General features: G+C 36.4%; 1 protein-coding gene across 4 annotated transcripts in view; it reads left to right on the top strand.

Moving 5' to 3' along the window:
- Positions 1-21,132, top strand: part of LOC109033208 (very long chain fatty acid elongase 7) — a 66,825-nt gene extending 45,693 nt beyond the window's left edge. Inside the window, exons 4-8 of one of the 4 annotated variants that reach the window (XM_019045726.2) lie at positions 9,257-9,337; positions 10,812-10,868; positions 11,362-11,467; positions 13,259-13,395; positions 14,795-21,132. In XM_019045726.2, coding sequence (XP_018901271.2) covers positions 9,257-9,337; positions 10,812-10,868; positions 11,362-11,467; positions 13,259-13,395; positions 14,795-15,343 — 930 coding nt within the window. In that variant the 3' untranslated portion in view covers positions 15,344-21,132. Of the gene's footprint in view, positions 1-9,256; positions 9,338-10,707; positions 10,765-10,811; positions 10,869-11,361; positions 11,468-13,258; positions 13,396-13,451; positions 13,589-14,794 lie in introns of all 4 variants that reach the window. The other 3 variants (XM_019045725.2, XM_019045724.2, XM_019045723.2) reach the window with 3 other exon arrangements.
- The last annotated feature ends 233 nt before the right edge of the window (positions 21,133-21,365 follow it).

Genomic DNA, 21,365 nt, shown 5'->3' with positions numbered 1-21,365 from the left:
ATTTGTGCTTAGAGGGTTATAAGAGACGTCGCATCGACGGAATGCATGTATAGGTACTTTTGACTGACAGTTCATATTGAACATTGTTAATCAGGTAATTAATCAAAGTTTTTTTCTCGGTGTAGATTTAACGGAATATCTAAAATTATTCAGAAGGTAGCAAGTGCAGACAACAGGTAGAAAGAACATAGTGCTTGGTTGTGGGCTTACGATGAATTGAGTTCCTGTAATCATCCGACGTAAAAATACGAAAGCATTCAAGTCATTCAAATCCATCACGATTCACGTTCAAGTCGCGCAAGTCGAAACGCCTTCAAATTAGAGGATAGGCCGAATGGGCTCCCATGAGGTTGAATAGTGGTATCGACATCCAATGTCACTATTAGAACTACACGCCACAGACCATTTTTGTTCCCCAGAATTTTCGTTTAGGACAATATATTTATAGAGAATTTTGAAAAAAATACGAAAAAATAACCAATTTCCACATGGTATAAAGTAAAAAATGTAAGTATTAAAAACATTATTCAAAATACTATTGACAGCTAGCTCATCCGCACATTCTTGTCGATATACAAAAGAGCCAACAAACAATATCGTGGTCATAGTAGATAGCATGCAAACACAGGTTTGAACAACAACCGGCAAAGCTAATCTATGCAAATCTTACCTTAGTTGAATTCAAAAAGTGGATGAATAAATTACGATATAGCTAAAATGAGTAATCACCATAATTAATTGTTCAAAATCTGCCAACAAGGAGCAATCATGATCAATATTTCACTAACCAATGATTAAGTCTAAAGACTGAACGATGGGTAATTATAAAATAACCAGAAATTATCAAACTCTAAAACGGTTTATGAGTTTGACCTAGTTTATGGCGGTACAAAGTAGTTCGAAGAAAACTATCTTCTTTCACAAGCTAACAAAACTCCTTAGATATGACGGCTGCGGTGAGCTTAAAACAAATTAGTCAGTAAATGAAATTTGAAGTTGACAATCGCGTTATACGCACGATTTTATGCGCTAAACACGCTTTATTTAAATGTTAACATCCAATTAGTTACAACATTGTCGATGAGCAAAAATACCGCTTGAATAACAAGGACAAGGGAAACTTGCGCAACAAACCAATAAAATGTACAGACAGTGAATAACTCTCTCGCTTACGGCTTGGTATTAGTGAATCTAGTCCAAGTTCAGTGGGAGCTTATTAAAAACCATTTGACCGTGAGAAATACTAATCAAACGTATCATTTCTGTGTATTTACCCGAGAACTCTGTAAGCTGAGGAACTTGATCTCAATCTTCAGCACTCTTACCTGTCGGAAACGGAGACCCAAAGTTCAGCACCATTCGGTGTGCTTGAAAACAGCCTTAATGCATTTGGTAATGCAAGGATATTGATGATGGCTGAAATCTCAGTCTGGGAGTCTGCAAAGTTAATTGTTTACTAATCTACGTAATTTTTCAAAAATGTCTTCAAGTTTTTTTCATGCAGTAAGAATTTCTTTGAACATTTTGAGGCGAAAAAGTAGTCCCGTTTCTCTCTCTCTCTCAGGGGGGAAAAAAAACCACGTAATGACTGTAAATATACATATGAGCACTGAGCAGTAGTGATTTCTGTAATAATCAGCGTAACTAGGACTCTTAGGAAAATCATTGCGAAAAAAAAGAGATAATACTTGACGAGCAGGATCTATTATCTCTTAAAAAAACGTTAGTGTTACAGCCCACGTTGTTTGTACATCAATACGTCGGAAGGATAGTCGCAGAGCTAAAATTCACCTAAAGCAGCCGGAGAGTTTTGAAAAAAGCTCCTAAATACGAGAAAATAACCGAGAATGATAAAACAGGCTCGGAGATTTCGAAACTCAATGTAGAATAATACGCGATCTCCGAGTTTAGCCATCCTCGTATTCTGCCGCGCGAAGTATAAACGCCGTATGAGCATTCAAATGTTGCCAAATTTCCTCTCAGAAAATAATTATATTCTTGAGGAAAGTTATGAATAATTTTCATTAAAATTTTCAAAATTTTCAGATCAAATCACGTATAAAATCCTGTGAAAAATTGGAGAGGATATATTCACAAATTTTCCTGAGAATTCGTGATTTGTCGAAGGAAATTTGACGTTGCCTGATGGCTCATATGGCGTTCTTCCTTAGCATGGCAGAATTCATCGTGAAATTTTTTATCTTGAGCTTAGCGTGGAGTGAACCAGATCCGGCGACCGGGAAAAACGCCCCACTGGTGGAAAACAGTGACCCGTGGTGACCACCGACTTCCTCGGCCTCGATGAGTGTTGGCTGTTGACTGTTGACTGTTGACGGGCGCACAGTGAATCGAGTTAATCTGAGAGGTCGGACTTGAAATTTGTGACTAAGACTGCAAATTTTGTTGTTCATTTCGTCACATTTTAAATTTGAAGGGGGTGCTCCTAGAAGAAAATTTTACAGGAAAACCCAATTTTGGAACCCTGGAGTTTGTATAAACGGAGTTATAGGCGTTTAAAGTCTCAAATTTTGTCCGACCTCTCCTATTGATTCGATACACTGTAGGACGTCTTGAGCTTGTGCTTCACCGCGCTGCGCCGTTTCGCAATTTATGGTCTATGGCGGTTTCCTGCGTCTTGTTTCGTGCACGCAAGGAAGCTGTGCGTAAGATAATTTACTCTGGCGTGGCCTCAATGTTTCCAGTGCGGCTCACTTGCAATTAACAGACTTGACGCATTTAAATGTCCGAGACTCCGTTGTTCCTAAAAAAAAGCCCACGATCGGCCGCCAGAGATCTGGCGCTCGCAAGGCTAACGATTAAATAGAATCCTCGACTTGGTCGAAGCATTGATTCTATCTCCAAGCACGCTTTTCTTGATCAGAATTCAACGAGGTCTTTTGCACGCTAGATTGCAATATTTTTTTTCTCGCTCTCTCTAAAAATTCCACGGGGGAAAAAGTGTTAGGATTTATCCTCTAAAATTGTGGTGCTACCCTAAAATGTTGAATGGTATGAACATTTCTAATTAATTTTGGCAGTATCAAAACTCAAGTTGGGGTAGCACCGCAACATTTGGGCTAGTAACATAATTAATTGGGGTGCCACCACAATTAATTGGGGTTCTACCACAAATCCATATCATCTAACAAATTGGGGCAGTACCACGATTTTTGAGTTTAACTCCTTACACTTATTATCATCCAAAAATCTTGTGTTTTTTCCGTGTCTATTTAGAAAAAATCGTATCCCTCATTTGTACTAGCAAAATCATACACAATCCCGTAATCATATACACAAATCTCCGCTTCTACTTTATTTTCAAAAGGAGACCAAACTTTTTTTTTTTTTTTTTTCACTTCAAATATCCCACGAGGAATAATCCTGCGCTTGACCGTCCCGAATCAAGCCAGCCCCAGGTAACCGTTGTTTGAGACCATCAAACTCGGATCACCTGGCCGGGAAGCGAACCCGAGACCTCCCGACCATATAGCAAACATCATAGAACTAACATCATGGCTTGAAGTTTTCATGAAACATTCTTCATAGGAAGAAAATAATTCACCAAATTTTTCAAAAAATGACGTTCAATGGTATTCCGTGTAGAAAGCAAAGTATAACAGGAAGTCTGCAACGCCACAAATCGAGACACGCATTTCTGTAGTTTCACCATCGAGGTATGGAAAGTCAAAAGTATTTAAAGAGTCCTTCATGTCGCAAAATTCTGCAACGATTTGCTCGCCTCGATTTTCACATCCTACGAGGCATACCTTCGATTGGATTGCATTGACAAAAATTGTTCTCTTATCACGCGGAAAGACTTGGAGCGATTCATATAAAGATTATTAATTTTCAGAGGATGATGAGCAATTCATTAGCAATAGCATTGGCGAGTACGTTTGACTTTTGACCTTTCACCTTGACGTTGTAGCACTGGGTCCTTTCAGCGCGCGGCATCGGTGGATCGTCTGCGGCTTTAAGGCCGTTGTTCACTGCTAGGTTGCCAAGTCGTTCAGTAACACGAGGCGTAAAAGAATATCCTCAGCACGATGTGACAACGCTGTTCAAACGGCATGGGTAAATGAGTACGTCAGATGTCAGGTCGTGCTTTGATATTGCATCATTCGGCAAGGCTGATGTAGCCAGGCAACTCGCCGAGCCACACCAGCAGATGTGCAATTGACTTTTTCACTCTTTTCGCAACTTTCAGAGAAATGGGGGGAAGAGTTATGGGGAACGCCACGATATGCTTTTTTAAACGTTCCTTGTAACGGGTTTTATGGTCGGGAAGCAGGTACCCACGATCTGCAACTCAATGAATTGATTTTGAAACCGCAGAACGGGTATTTTGATGTGCGACATTCCAACCTGGTGGAAGATTAAAGGCTAACTTTGGACCACCGTGTGTAACATTGGGCCACCCTGTATTCATATGTTGCCTCTTCTTTCCCATTTTACTTTTAATCGAAATGAAAGTCACAAAGAATAAGGAAATCAATAATAAGTTTGGCGACACCTCCGCTACAGAGAGAAATAAAGAAAAAGGAGAAAACAGTGACCTAATATTTTACCCTGAAATTGCACAAAGTTAGCCGTGTTACTTTCGTCGTTCCTCGCCTTAATACAGTTGTATGAAAAATACTTCATAATAATTTTTAGTTGCTAATTTTTTTGTTGGTAAAATAAGCTAAATATACAAAAACAGTAATTAGCACATAGCAATGAGCAAAAATCTTCATGCCATTCTCTAGAGACCATTCATTTCTTAGAAGGGAGGCTAAGCAAAAAAGCTTGGCTCCTGACGCATTACAGCAAGATGTGATGATCGAAAATTCTAAAGAATTGTCCTAAAATCCAAACATTAAAAATTGAATTACATTTTGCAGTGAGGATTCACTATTTCTCATACATGCTGGTTTCCATACGAAGATATGTGCTTTTATGGGAGAGCCAGAGATAGTGGTTTCAGGACATTTTGTTAACGATTTTTTGTTTGCGCACCTTTTTTGTCCAGTTGTTTACGTAAAATAAGCAACGGTGACTTGGTTCAAGCGTTATATTTTAGTCGGTATGTAAAATTATACTGACAATATAAAAATGATAAATTGAGAGAGAAGGAGGTATTGTTATAGTCGCTCATTTTCTAAATGAAATGGTATTACTTCCTCCTTTTGAATCATCTTTTTAAGTTGTCATTTGTGAATATTTGGTTTTATTTATATCCTTAAAATATTCGATGTACAATATACCTTATATGTGTATGGGTACTTTTTTTTTTTATTTTTTTTAATTTTTTCTTTACGGAATTATTACTTCATTTTGAAAACATTTATACTTTTAAAACGTGGCAAATATTTGTAAAACCTTTTCCAAGCGACATTAATCTCAATAAGCCGCAGTTGTGCCGACAGAAACTGCAAAAATTAATAAAATAAAAGAGGGGAAAAAACCAAGACGCACGCAATCTTTAGTTTTAACCCATTTGTACTTCGATCTTTTAGAGTCAAATACGTCAAATTTTGAGCGTTTGGTTGCGCGTACACCTCGCTGCAGCACAATAAAAGCACAAAATGTAAAAGAAAAAATTAAAGTGCTTTGGAAATCATTAAATATGACACGGAACCACCAATATTTAAAAAACACACATTATATTATTATTCTCCATTGCTAAATTGATACATATTTTCTCCCATCAATTTAGATGAGAATAATCAACGCAGAGTGTGCAAACATGTCAAAATCATGAGTCAAAAAACGCTGACTATGCGAGTCTAAATATTAAAGCCTAAGAGAGCGGAGCGGCGTGCTGCCAGCGCGAGAGGCTCACTGGCGCCTACAAACCTAAGTGGATACTCCACGCATTGCACAATGCTTGAAGTATCCACTTAGGTTTGTAGGCGCCAATGCGCGCTTCGCGCTGGCCGCCCGCCTGCCTTGCGGCGGCGCCTATTTCACAACAGAGGTGTTGCACAGTATTATACGAACGTATTAAGAATGGCAGGCATCCTTTGAAAGTACAGATCTTTCCTCGCAAAATAAATACTTATCGTACACATAGGAAAAATCTAAGAGCCTTTAGCTGAGGCAAATATAGAGGTTTATCCGGTTCAGGTATAGCAAGGTGGGAATTTCTTGAAAGATAATTAAGTCCTGTTACACCAAAAAGTTGTAGAAAGTTTTAGTGAATTTTGTCTCATGGAATTGACGCTCCCCCATTTTTACCAAAACTCTCAACTATATATTATTCTCCGTTGGACCAAACAGACAAAACAAAAAAACAAGCAAACCCTCATTCTTCCAACACATTTTACATTTTCATACAAAAACGTCATGAGCAATCGTCGTATGTATTTACATGTGGGCCAATTAACTTTGGGTCTCAACTGGCATGTGGACCAAAACTCCCGTGCCGAAAAAACGTGTGGACGTAAATTACTGGAAAAAACAGGTGCGCGGACAAAAAATCATTGACGAAATGTCCTATAACCGAGTTAGTGGTGCCTTACTTATTGCAAAATGTAAGCCAATTGGATTGCATTTTGCAAAAAGAAACCAGGGGCATTGCTATGTTCCTAAGATTGTGCAACTTCACCCTTTGCAATTAAACTACTGTAATCATGCAAATATATGGAATTTACATGGCAATTTTTGTCTTAAATTTACAATTTGCAGCGCGTAAAATAGAAATTTTGCCTTTTTCCTTCTTTAACGGCTTGTATCAGCATAGTAATGCTCACTTTTTCTTTTTTTCAAAACGGGCGAAAAAGAAAACATGAGTAAACATGAGTAATAGAAAATGTTTATAGATGATTAGGTTTTTTTTCCAAGACAAAAGAAGTTGCACAATTTAAGCAACATTGCAATGCTCTTGGTTCCTCTTTGCAAAATCAATCCGATTGATCGTTCGAATCGAATCAGTCTCCAAAGTGCTGAGGAACAATTTTAATTGTAGACAGCAAAGACTTTTTAAGGATATTTATGCCGTCTGCCTCTGCGATTCCGAAGGAGAAATGTTGCGATCCGGCAAAACAGAGACAAGTAAGAGTAAAAGCGGATTGAGGCTCAACGAACGACCTTGCCAAGACCGGTGACCCAAATTCCATTAATTCGATTTAGTCACTTTCTGCGGGGCTACGCAGTTCAGATTCACCAAGTGGACTCTGCCTCACGCAACGGCAATCATCACTCTTTTGGGCCAACGGCACCTGCGGAGCACTCTTTTTGGGAAATTATCGCTAGACCATTGTCGCCGCTTCTAATTGGCTGCACCAGTTTCAAGTTTTCTTGAAGATTTAAAGAGCGAACAATGCCTTAAAAAAAGCGTGCTGAAAAGTATGATCTCTAAGTAAAATTGATTCCGTAAAACTTAATCAGAATATTTAGATCCTTGATTAAAACGCCATTTGAGGATTCTTCCAACCGTTTTCACGCGTCAAAAAAGCAGAGAAATTCAATCGCGTCGGAAACCTTAATTTTTTGGGGGGAAAATTGTTCTTTTCTCTTGGTTCAATCCAAACCTTTTAAACTATAAACGGGAAAACAGGCAGATAAAGTCAGGTGGCCCATAAGGTGAAAACGTAAACACTGCAGAACAGCAGAGAAATGAATCCGGGTCAAGCATTCTGATTTTCAGTGATCGATGTGATCATCCCAACACTCTTAAAAAAATTGGGCCAGAATATCAAGGCGTAGTTTTTATTTTCATAAACATTTGAAATAAATCGTCTCTGCGACTGGCGATAATTCGGTAAACTTCGGCCGTGTTTTTCTCAAATTTAATATGTTTTATTCTCTGACTAATTTATACAATTTCGGGGCGTTCTATCAGCCAAATTAAATAATCCATCTGAGTTGTTCGATGGCTATCTCGTTTGATTTCTTTTTTCCACCGTCAGGGCCTTTTCCTCTACCTCTAACAAAAATAGTGGCCAAAATTAAAATGAGACTCTATTTCAAAGATGAAACATCTTTTTCCTCAGTGTGACGAAACATTTAATGAGGTTCTCAGACCTGAGGCGCATCTAGAGGTTCCTTTACTCGCTACAAAAATGGTGAATTCATGACAGTGGCGTGGCGTGGACGATCGATTATCGATATTTCCTCACATAAAGCTGTGGTAAAGAATCGATTATTAAGGTGTTCGCTGCGAACGCCTTGTTTATCGATTCTTTCTCATAGGTTCAAATGGCAGATCAATCGATATATCGCAAAGCACGCCACGCCACTGATTCATGAGCAATCGGGAGTCATGCGACTGAGTTTTCCCTTTTCGTGCCGCGCGAATGGTTTTCTTCCGGCTTGAGGGCATTGGAAGCGACCGGGAAAACTAGTTGACCAGTCAGCACTCTTGACTTTGATCGACCAATCCAGGGTGAACGGACGAATGTTGCCGAACTCTTGTAAGCAGTTATCTCCACTCACATTGATTTACATCTCTGAAATTTGTCGAAATCACGAAATTGGCATCGCTGGAGTAGCAATGGGCAGGTGTGTTTTGCGAGACTGCCGCCCATAACAAGTTGCCGCGGTCCAATTGACGCTCATAATCATGACCCACATTTGAATGCGCTTTTCGGGATACACTCAAATTCATTATAAATATGTTTGACCACTTTGCAAATACCGGCTCCGGACTGGATTCCGTTATTTAATTAGAGCCACGGTAATGCGTGTTTATGTTTTTAATTTCAAAATATTTAAGACAAAATATTCAAACGACTGCACTAAGAGCTGTCTTCAGGGACGTTAAGTTTTATGTCATCGTATAAGAACAGGTTATATGTTTTTCCGTTTTCCTCAACTGAATGCCTCGCTTTGAAAACTGCTTGGATTTACCGCTATGTAACGTCTATGCCGTATATGTTTTCGTCAATGGAGATATTATTGATTTCTCAATATTTTCTTTTAAAAATAATGTATTAAATTTTGGAATGTTTCTATCAAGCATATACGCTAATATTCTTTACGGAAATTAAAATTTAAAGAGAGACGATGAGCCGTCGCGAAGGGGGTGGGCAGTTTTCGACGCCAACCATTTACCTTTAGATTAAGCAATGTTCGTCTGAACCTAATGACCATTTTGTGACACTCCTAACAAATTTCTTTGATTTTCAGTGAGATCGTTACATGAATTGCATGACTTACGTACCCTTACACTTACTTTATGTCCTCTTGACACAAACTAAGTAGCATAGAGATTGACTAATTTGTATTCCTTTCATTTTTAAGTTCTAATGATGTTCTTTTCTCTCTGCTTCAGCACCTGATGAGTGGATGGTTGTTAGACTATAGTTACAAGTGCCAACCGGTAGATTATTCCCACAATCCGACAGCAATGAGGGTAAGTGTGTCTTTATTCGGGAAAGTTTTCCCTTATTTAAATATTTAAAAAAATTTCAAGTATAGTATACAGATAAAATATGCTTCGGTGATATCTTACCTCGTTTACGTAATTATTTTCAGAATGAAAAATGAGAGAAAATTAGGCGACTTAAAGTACAGGTGCCGTTTGCCTAATGATTTTTTTTTTTTAAATAATTGGAGTGCACTTTGCAATAAGGAACTACTATTTTTGGCCCATCCATAAAAGTACCTTCTTGCATAAAGTTACTAATAGCACAAATTCTGCTCCCGACATGAGCTCCAAATTGCAAAATGCAGTTCAATACTGATCAACGAATTTTCTCTTTTGACTGTAAACGCTTTGAAATATTTACTAAGGATAAACCAATTAGTTATTTTTAAGCAAGGTAATTATGAACACAAGGCAAGGCAACTTATCGATTTATTTGGTAGATGGACAGTGAGATAAAAATAATGTGAAAGGATACAAAAATCGAAGACAGTGTTACAACTCTGCGTCATCACGTGCTTGTCCCTCCTTCAATCAAGCTTCACACTTCGTCGCTCCGCTGGCATGAGGACTTATCTCAATTTCCACGAGAGTCCTGTTTTACATATAAATCCATGCTTCCTGGGGCTCTCTTGGAAATCGAGATACGTCCTTACGATAGAGCGACTACGTGGGGACAGCCGTGAAGGGTGCTGCTGCAACCCTCGGTGAGTTTTATCCCCTGCACAGCTTAAGCATCTCTCCGAAGGATCGCGCCACCATATCGTTCCCATTCGGAAACTAAAATGAAAAACAATATTCAGTATTCTTCAGAAGTCGGAGCATGATTTTCATCAAATACGCATTACCGAGTTGCTTACATAATGAAAATTTTAATTTCTTAATAAACTATATGAATGCCATTGACAAAATACAAATTATTCCGACCGCATAGAATGGAAATAATGAGTTTTTCACATTAATAATTATTAAATTTTCATTTGATAACAACGGACATGTTTGCAAAATCTCTACTTCAGATATACCGTTTGCGTGATTGATTGTTTTCATAGCTCAAGAACAATTCTTAATCCTTAATCACCTACTTGCAACAAGAGTGCGGATATGGTCTGAACGATCGCAACTGGTTAACAACGCGGTTCTCCTTCAATTTTGGGTGATACCATTTGACCTACTTCGGAGCTGTAATAGTTGCTTGTTGGTGAAGTACGCTGAGTATTCTCTTAAAAATCACAACCTGCCTGCTAACTATACGAAATGATTCAGAATTCTTCCTCTCTTATAACTGTGCATATAATTACAATACCACCAAGACATTCCATACCAGAAAACTATCAACAAATGTTTCCTTTTTCCAGATGGCTAATCTTTGTTGGTGGTACTATATTTCAAAACTAACTGAGTTTGTAGACACGGTAAGTTTATCACAACTTTCACTAAAAATAATTTGTTTGTTTTCCAGATGGCAAACCTGTGTTGGTGGTATTATATTTCAAAACTTACAGAGTTTGTAGATACGGTAAGTTATTTTTGGGCAGAAAATATTATTGTGTAACACAGTCACGCATACATTAAACTATATTGAGACTAAATTTCCAGTCCCAACCATTGAAATCCAGGAATCGGAGGTCATAAGCATGCATTTCATGCAGCCGATAATATAATTTAGGTCATAATTCAAAATCTTGGATTTGGATTCACTTTTAAGTTCAGAAAGTAGGGATTTTGAATCCTACAATTATTATAGGGAAAAAATAAATTGTCATTATAGCTCTTTTTCTTTGTTTATCAAAACATGTAAGATCTTTCAATTAGGATAATGCAATTAATGGATGAGCTCCCTCTGCTAATAAGTCTTTCTAGAAACAATGGTGTTTCTTCCGTCATGTAAGTGAATGTATACTGTGTGAATAAAATTTTAATATTTGTATAACGTGTTATCTATAATCTGTTATTTAGAATTGTATCATGTTTCAATCGATGTAATAATAACATTTTGATTTTAATTTCAGATGTTCTTTGTCTTGAGGAAAAAAGACAACCAGATCAGTTTGTTACATCTCTACCACCACTCTTTGACACCTATTGAAACCTGGATTTGCGTCAAGTTCCTTGCAGGTACTTAATATCCTTTGTACTTTAATGTTCGTGAATGCATTGGTGTTACTTCATTTTTTTCTTACTCAAATCATTAATCATACCATTTAGTGCAATCCTCAATAAGGAATGGTTCACACAATCATATATGGCAACACTGAATGGTGAAATGAGCTTCTGCATTAATATTTCTTGTGGAGGGGTGGGGATAGGGAGGGGCGTAGCAAGTCACTGGACTTCTAAGTTGCTCTATTAATTTTGTTTCAAGATTTCCTAAAGAGAATATAGATTTAAATAGGAGAATGTGGGGTTTTAACATCATTAATGACACACGGACACACTATTTCTTAACTTGCACCTATACCGTTTCGCCAAATTCTTTGTACACAGCTATCAGTAATAGCATGATCATCGCTCGCAATGGTCCCAAGCATAATTTTATTTTGATTTCTGTCAAATCTAAGACCCAATAGGGTTCTTGACCTTAATTGTTTGACCCCTTCTCCCCTTTGATGAATGTGAGACTCAAAGAGAGACATGAGCGACGAGTGCATGCATTTGTTGATTGAAATTAACTAGATTTAATAATGGGACCTGCTTGATATTGTTGATCTGGAAAGAGATATTCATGTGTTCACAACTAATTGCATTTATAAAATAAAAATTTTTACCAAGATTTGATGACGTGTGGAAAAAAAACAGTCGAAAATTATGACCCAGCATTGAATGGAGTCTGAACGTTGGAAGCAAACGCGGGCAAACCTGGCGTCAAGTAACGTGTTTCGATTTCTGTATTTGTGTTGCCTGCTTTTTCTTTGTCATCTGTTTAAGTTATCATCAATTTACATGAATCTAGTAAGGAAAACTAGCTTCATTAAGAAACCCAAGGAACAGGAGAACACTTTCCCTCAAAAATTCTCCGCAACCAAACTGGAAGTAAGCGTGTCGGCTCAATTTATTATTATAACAGAAGAAGAAGAAGAAATAAAACCGCATCAGGGCATCCTAACTACCTGAACTAATGGATTTGCGGGAAAAAATGATTAAAATACAGCTAACATTCGACGACTTTTGATTTCATCCAGAAAGAAAGTATATAAGAAGAAAAAAACCCATGTGTAAATGAATAAGGAATAAAATTACTGAAAGAGATGCTTGGAAATCGCTTCAATACAGTCTATCTTCATTGTCTACAATGGTCTGATCTTTACGATTCCAAAAAGACCCGACGCATTTATCTGCTTTTGGCTCAAAGTCCTATAAAATGTGCTTTTCAACTCTATACCTCTCAAAAGTGAAATGTTATCAAATTTTTGTACAAAACAAATCAAAAATCAAAAAAATTGATGTATAACAGGTTTAATATTTACATCTTTGCTTAAATATTTGCAGTAAAGAAATTCATAATCTTGGCTTACCAATTTGCTAGATTTGTCAAACCGTTAATTTTTTTTGTCAATTTCAATGTTTAAACTAAAATACCTGGAAAAATCAATCCAATAATTTGTGAGTGATTTGAAATTTTGCACACGATGTATCAAGTACAGAACCTCATACGATTACTTTTTGTAAGGCATTATACTTCCCTACATTTTAAATATGTTGAAACGCCGAAAAAAAAAAACAAAAAAAAATAGAATTTCAGCCATAATTTGGATTCTTACCCCTCTCTTTACGACTTGTAGCACCTGCAATGCAACAATCATGGAAGTTTATTTTTCGTCAATTTATGTCTATAATAATCATGAGATCAGTTTTCTTTCTTTCTTTAAAAATTCATGTTAAGGATGTTTTTTTTCTTTCATTCTTTAGGCGGGCATGGCACATTTTCGAACCTCATTAACAATATAGTCCACGTCATTATGTACTTTTATTACATGATGTCTGCGATGGGCCCGCAATATCAAAAGTATCTGTGGTGGAAAAAACACTTGACTACACTTCAGCTGGTAGGTTTCATTACATGGCTTGTCATTAATTGAATATAATTTTTCTAATTATTTAGGTGGACATGGCACGTTCTCGAACCTCATCAACAACATAGTTCACGTGATTATGTACTTCTACTACATGATGTCTGCGATGGGGCCTGAGTATCAGAAGTATCTATGGTGGAAAAAGCACTTGACCACGATTCAGCTAGTAGGTTTTATTGGATTAACATAAACACAATAATGGAAATCTTCTTTTATTTCATGAGAAAAAGGGGGGAAAAGTTATATCCAGCGCCTATAGTAAAAAGAAAATGCTGGATTTTGTTAGACAACTGCAATTAGACATAGGCAAAAGATTCATTTTCATGAAATATAAAATGCACTAGGCAACGTCTTCTTTAGATAGACTGATTCTGGTTGAATCCGTCTTGCGAGCTGATCAGTGAAGTTGATGGACAAAGCGATAGAAATAAAAGAGGAAAATGGATCGATCCTAATTGGTTGGCACGGGCGGTTGTTATAGACTTGGCGGAAAATTATGGACCAACTATCTCGTAGGGAGCCGCTACTTATTCCATCACATTATTTGTCCATTGCAACCACCCCGCTTCCACCAATAGGAACGCTCCATTTTCTCTTTGTCTTTCGCCTTGTCTATGAATCTCAATAATCAGCCTGCAGTTGATGTTTTCTACATTTCGTTGTTTTTCTTACAGACTCACAATAAAAAGCGTATTCTTTCCACATTAGAACGCTTTTCTTTTTCTTCCCGAGAAGGGAGATAAGGGGACAATATTGTCCATGAATTTTGAGACCGGCTTTTACTGCCTGCAAAGCTGGGAAAGGAATGGAACATAGAGCTAATTTCGATGTTTAATACAAATTGCATTTATCAATTACATAAGCTTTAGAGGTGAGTAATAGCCATAAAAAAAGATGTGAGGCTCACTCAAAAACGCAAAGCCACGATGTTCATTTCTCTTCTTAACCGAATGTTACCCAAGTAGCACACTGCAACGAAATTATTGAACTTAAATTGCAATTTGATTTCGATAAAATTGTAATTTTTTTACCATCAAATTGCAATATTTTTACATCATTTGGTAGATTTATTCCGATTTTAAACAATCGACAAAATGAGCTCCATGTGTCAGAAAGATAGGCAATATGCAATGCAATGAAAAATTGCAACTTATTTCAATTGTATAGCAATAAGTTTCAATAAATGGGGCCCCTTCAAATAAGAGGTAAGCAACATACACAACACTTAGTGGAATTGCAATATTTTTACAATGTAATCGCCCCTTATTGCAATCTGTGCTACTTGGATATTAGTGCTTCTGGCTGCTTGATAAGTATTATGAAGAATGGGTCAATTTCTGAACTATTTATATTCGTTTGTTTACTCATTCAGGCTCAATTCACCCTGGTTTTCTTCCATTCGCTCCAAGTCCTGGTCTTCGACTGCAGCTACCCAAAACTGGTGGCAGCTCTCCTCTTGGTCCACTCGACCATCTTCTTCGCGCTCTTCTTCGACTTCTACCAACAAGCCTACAAGAGGAACCAGCGCCCACAAGCCAACGGCAAAATCGAAATGAACGGCAAGGTCGAAGCGAACGGCAAGCACGAAATGAACGGCAAACCTATGCTCAACGGGAAACACGAGATGAACGGCAAACCTCTGCTGAACGGAAAACACGAAATGAACGGCAAACTCTTGATGAACGGTAAATCACTCATGAACGGGAAGCCTGAGTTAAACGGGAATAACAACAACTACTTGAACGGCAATCACGAGATGAACGGTAGATTGACGATGAACGGGAAGCCTGTTATGAACGGGATGAACGGTAAATACGAGATGAATGGTAAATATGAGATGAACGGTAAATATGAGATGAACGGTAAGATGGAGTTGAACCATAACAATAACCGAGAGCTGAATCATAACAAAGTAGACTAGGGAAGCCGGAGGAACGGAAATATGGTCCGAATACTCAACTGACCGACCCGATTTCGCGATCGGCGGTTTCCTTTTGGATCCCTTCGGATCGAGCATCGAGCCATGCTCGTATGATCCCTGGGCGTCGCGCGCGCGTCTCCCCCACGCGACACGCGAACAACGAAAATGTACCTGCTTAAAACAAGCGAAACTGATACTTGAAGTAGTTATTAAGCTATTATTCTTCTTAAGTGAGTAAAATTTAAGTACGTAAACTTACAACTTAAAAATTCACTAATGCTCGTAACTCATGTGTATCCATGTGTATAGTAATGTTTTGTTTTTAGGACTTGTAACTGTTTAAGACTGAATGTCATACGGCGGGTCCGTCACAGAGCCCTTTCTTAGTCTGATATAGCCTGTTTTGGACGAGCTTGTCACGTGACCTTGAACTGTTATCGAAAAAATCTTATATTAAAAAGGAGCAAGAAATACCAAATAATACCAACTTAAATTTTGCCAATCAGTTAGCTTTCGTGCTGATCATCAGATGGTTAAAATTTCAAGGTCACGCCCTTTGCAAAAGTCACGATTTTCCCCGGAGCGAGCTGTGCAGTCATATACTGTTCGTACATTTGCTCAGAGAATGTGATTTTTCAACAAGACTGACAGCAGATTGTCAATAGCTCGCCGTTTCTTCTCCATGCGTTAATTTGACGCAACTTTTACAACAAATTTTGTGAGATGTTGACTCAAATTTTAACCACACTATCGTGTTTTTGCAAAAATCTGCTATGTTTATTATCTTTCGAAGGAATCCGGTTTATCTGTCTTATCATGATTCTGAGAAGGTGCACTCGCTACAAATTCATGCAGATTTATTTCTGATGGTCTTCGATAGTTAAAAAAAAATTTCAATACTATTTGGAATCGGTGACCTGTATTTAAAACAATATTGCGGAAACCTGGCTGCTAGTGAATTCTATCTTAAGCGGGGACACTTGATAAAACGTGCAGCTGAAACACAAATTATTTAATCAAAACAATGTGTGTTATTTTTTACCTAGATGCAAGTTTGATGAGTGATCAAAATTTCTCTGAGGGGTTCATACCCTCTCGTTGATTGATACGTAATTCTGCACGGAAAAACTGCACGCGGCACCATTTTCCTAATTGGAAATTAGTGTAAGAATTCCCGCTCTTAAATTTATATGATCTCACTTTTACGCCATAACTAGGCACGTTGGCCACATTTCCAGCATTTTTAAGTCTATTTAATTGACTCAAGTGGTGTTTTCTTACCCGGCACGATACACTGTTCGGCAGTGCGGTTCCATAACGTTAGAACACTGCAAAAATACTGTGATACGTTCCAATATCCGTGACAAATTTTCACTCGTTGAAATTTTCAAAGCGATCACTGTCAACCACCAATTGCTGATCAGAATTTTTGTCGGCTCTAGTGCTGATTGTTTGTTTCTGATTCTTGCCTCACAACCGGGCAGCGAAGCTTTTTTCGTTGAATTCTTTCAAATCATCGCATTCTTGTAAATATTAGTTTTAATTCTAATGATACCGGTTAAATTATTGCGTTTGGATGGTTCTGTTTAGTAAAGGCGTGCAGTATTAATGGAACCAGAATCGTCTCAATACGAGCATTTCTGAATTGGTTGTTCATTAATTCGTTCTAACCTGACTGAAACTCTCTTGAACATGTGTGAAAAGTAAAATCGAACCTAATACTGACACAATGTTGCGATTATATCTGTTATGTATGAAGTTGAGTTAATATTTAACGGAAGATACTGCAACGAGTGTAGGTGCGCCAAAAACAGAAGATAAACGCAGATATTTGCTGTAAGATGAAGTATCCGTAAAATTGCAATCTACGATTCAGGTGAAAAATGAACTTTAATCATCACGAGAAAAACTCAAAAACTAGTAACACCTTAAATCATTCTAATCATTTATTTTAGTGGAACGCATGCATTCAAATTTATCTCCTATCATTTTTTATTTAATATTTTGAACTAGATTATTTCGGAAAAATATAAACGATGCTTTTAATGGAAGAACTTTAAGGAGGATGAGATATTATTTTTAAAATTTAAAGCGTTAATTCTCAAGTTTCATTCTGATTTGAAACGGTGATTTTATTCTATAATGGGGTTGTTACATGAACCAAATTTCGGATTTTAAAAAAAAGGCGCTAAGTAACATCAAGATCAAACCAAGAGTGACAGTTTTGAAGTTTTAGCCTTGCATAATACGCAATTTTGGATGTAAACTTTACCAACTCCTTTCACAATCAAAGTATTTTTTATCAATCATACATTTTTCACATGGTAACTTTAATTCCCATTTTGTATTTTTATCTCCACCAATTGATGGATTGATTGATTGAAGTAACCGTAGATCGAATCACCATAGATCTCTCAAACGAATTATGTCCTTCACGCGTGCATTGTAAATACTTAATAATGTATTCCTAATGTTAGATGGATTGAATCATTTGCGCAAAAATACTTTTATGTGCCATATTGCAATGAGCATTAAACCCTCTACGATCAAAATTTATAAAATTGAATTGATAAAAAATTTGCAAGTTTGAATAAACGCTATTCCTTACATCGATATAAAAACCGACGCATTCATTTTAAATGATAAAAGATTTTTGTTTTTCTTACAAGGGGGTCTAATATTACTCTTCCAAGGGTGCTTACTTGAAGGGTACCGCTACATTCAAGACATCTGTGTAGACTAACAATAAATAATCAACAGGAACAGAAATTCCACAGAAAGCTAAAAAATAAAATGAAAAATTTAAAGATCATGATAGAAAAGCTTATAACGCATACATGTTTCTCATGTCGTTATTTATTACTGCAGTGAGCGCTACAAAGTAAGGTAGTAGTAGTAGTAAAATAATTTTATTTTAAAGCGGTGCTTTAGCATCTAAGGCCATTTGAGTCATATGAAAAAAAAGTAAGAAAACATCTGGAATCGTTCGGACTATACTGTTCGATAAAACGATAGGCAATAACTTGATTCGTCCTCTATCAATTTTCTTAATTCGCCTCTATCCCTCATCTTTTCTAGATCCAGAGTTAGAGTTAGCGCAGTCAATCCCCGATCCTCCTTTTTCCTCAATCCATAGACTTGTTGATTTTTCTTAAGTGTACAAACTATTCTATTCAATTTATATTTATTTCAATATTTATTTATAAAGAGTACAATTTTACCCATTGGTTTGTACATATTCATTGCATTTATACTCTTCTTTAAATGTAGAAATAGGTTATTTATTTTCTTTTTTTAAACAAGGCCTCAATGTGCAATATTAGGTATTGACATCATCATCTTCTTCTTCATCTCGCCTCATGATTATGACTGTGAATCATTTCATTCATGAAAATCACCTCATCTAATTTTTTTTTTTTTTCAATTCTGAATGACACGAAAAATTTAGTCATTCATCAGTTTTCTTCCCTCTCTCATACTCATCCATTACATTTGATACATCGTCAGTTCAAAGCAGATAAAGGCGCCCGCCACATTTTCAAGCACCCGTAAAACTCTGGGCCTATCGTCCTGAAATATGACGAAGGATCTCAAAAGACATAGTGACAAATTCATAATCGCAATTTGGATAAGTTACATTGGTTGTAAACTTCCAAATAAAAGTATTACGCATTATATACTGATCACGTTCATACATATCAGTGGCGTGGCGTGCTTTGCGGTGTATCGATTGATCTGCTTCTTAAACTTATGGAAAAGGATCGATGAACAGGGTGTTCGCAACGAACACCTTAATAATCGATTCTTTATCATTGCTTCCAATGGGGAAATATCGATAATCGATCATTCACGCCTCGCCACTAAATGCATTATCTTAAATACATATCTTCTCGAGCGTCATCATCATACCATCTTCTCATCCTCATTATCACGTCACGAATGAATGATTTTCATTTTAACATTCATACTCATCGATAGAAATATCAGTGCATTTAGTTAAGCAATAACTTACGTAAAAGTTTCTTACTCTTACATTTTATTACATTTCAAATTTATTTTAAAATGCTTCATTAATCGGACTTGCATGGGCCCATTGCGGACTGTGTGGGCCTTGTATCCATTTTCTCATCCTGATTTTTCCTTGAACATTCTGAACTTCTATATCATTATCATTTTCATTTCCATGATTCCTAACGTTTCTAATTTATTTGTAATTCTAATTTATTTTGATTAGTTTAGTTTTAAGTGGAAAAAATCGATCAAAATCAAAGCTTTCCATAAATCTCTCGAAAATAATACTCGCTGCTGTTCATTAATTACACTTCACGCTTTTTCCTTTTCTTTTTTTTTTCTTTTTGAAAGATGACCGAAAGGTAAATTTGCTATTACAGTAATTAGTATGGAACGTTGAAGCTTTAAATATTGAAGTCCATTCGAAATTTGACTGATTCTGTACGAGCCACCGATTGAATCAATTTAATCGCTCCGTGGGATCTAAAACTCTAATGTTCCGTATCAAGATTCTACTTTTATTTCTTTGGAAAACGTAAACTATGCGATTTAATGCTATTTTAACTGTACATATGTAATTTGATTCTTTTTCTTGCTTTTCTTAAGCTTCCATCTTACGGTGACATCTTGATTTTATCGAATTTTATCGAGCAGTATATTACGATGTGTCCTCTTGATCTTAATTTGTCTAAATGCGATTATCGCAGATTGGTTAAACTGTGTTTCTTCCTTTGAAAATCACAAATGATCGATTCCTAATGAGACAATTTGCTTCATCTAGAATCGATAGTTTTTAACACATTTAAACGAGCAGAACCCAAGGATTGACAAATCTCCAGAATCGCCACTGAATTCATGAACTGCTTGCACTGTTAGAAGATGTGTAATATTTCCAGAGACATGGGTTTTGTCCTCTGATTGCTGGATAGTAAGAAAAGTATATCGAAACATAGTGTATGTGTTGATAATTTTCCAGAAACTGTTATTAAGTACTTCTGAAGTATACGACAGTTTTGTTTTTCCAAGGTACATCGGCCATTTGATGTGATTCGCGTAAGTTCAAAGATCAAAAATAGTGCGCTTAAAATAGGTGTAAAGAAGAAACAGTCTTATCAGCACTCCCGTTTGGAAAATCAATATTATTAGGCGTTCAAATTTATGATTGGAAAATAAAGGAATACTGGATAAATCGAAACCCGAATCTCATCCTCCTTAAATTTTGTTTCCCTTCCTTTTTTTAAGTAGGGGTAGTAATTTTGTCTAAGGTTTAACCAAACAGTTAAAAAAATAAATGTATTTAAAAATGAAAACGTATCGACCAAACAGAAAAATGAATTGGTTCAGCAGGCAAAAATAATCGGAAATTTCCTTCAAAAACTTTACTAATTTTTTTTTGTAAAATCAATTTTTATTCTGAAATGAGTCCCACACAAGTTTGTTTTCATCAAGTAAAATTTAAAAATATTATGGGGCAAACAGGGAAAATAAAGAATTTTTTCTATTATCTTCTCCTCATACTCGAGGACAAAGATATCTCTATTTGTAAATGGTCCAGAAATGATGTGCTATACGCGTGGAAAGATTGAATATCTGCAATTACGGAACTTCATCTGACACAAAGCTCAATTACGTGTACGTATCATATTAGTTATGTTATATATTTTGTAATTCAAGCTCTCTTTTGTATTTATAAAGTGTGTGTAAGTATACATTCTTTTTATTTCTGTATTCGTTATAATATCATGAACAGATAAATATATATTTGTATGAGTCTATAAGTTTCTTTTTATTTATTTATTTTCTCCTTGTCATTAAAATGTAATATGAAAACAATTTTACTTGTGATGAAAAAGTGACGCGAAGTTAATTTCACTAATTTTATGGTGAAATGTATAATTTACAATAATAAAATCCAATACTTTTTCTGATCCCTTTTTTAGGAAATGTTATACTGTCACTCTGATTGTTCTCTTAATACGTCACTCAGCGAATGATTTAATATCTGATTCAT

This window comes from Bemisia tabaci, chromosome 1, assembly GCF_918797505.1.
Source record: "Bemisia tabaci chromosome 1, PGI_BMITA_v3".
In the NCBI taxonomy this organism is placed as follows: Eukaryota; Metazoa; Arthropoda; class Insecta; order Hemiptera; family Aleyrodidae; genus Bemisia; species Bemisia tabaci.
The sequence above is the reverse complement of the archived record's forward strand: the minus strand, read 5'-3'. Positions and strand labels throughout refer to the sequence as shown.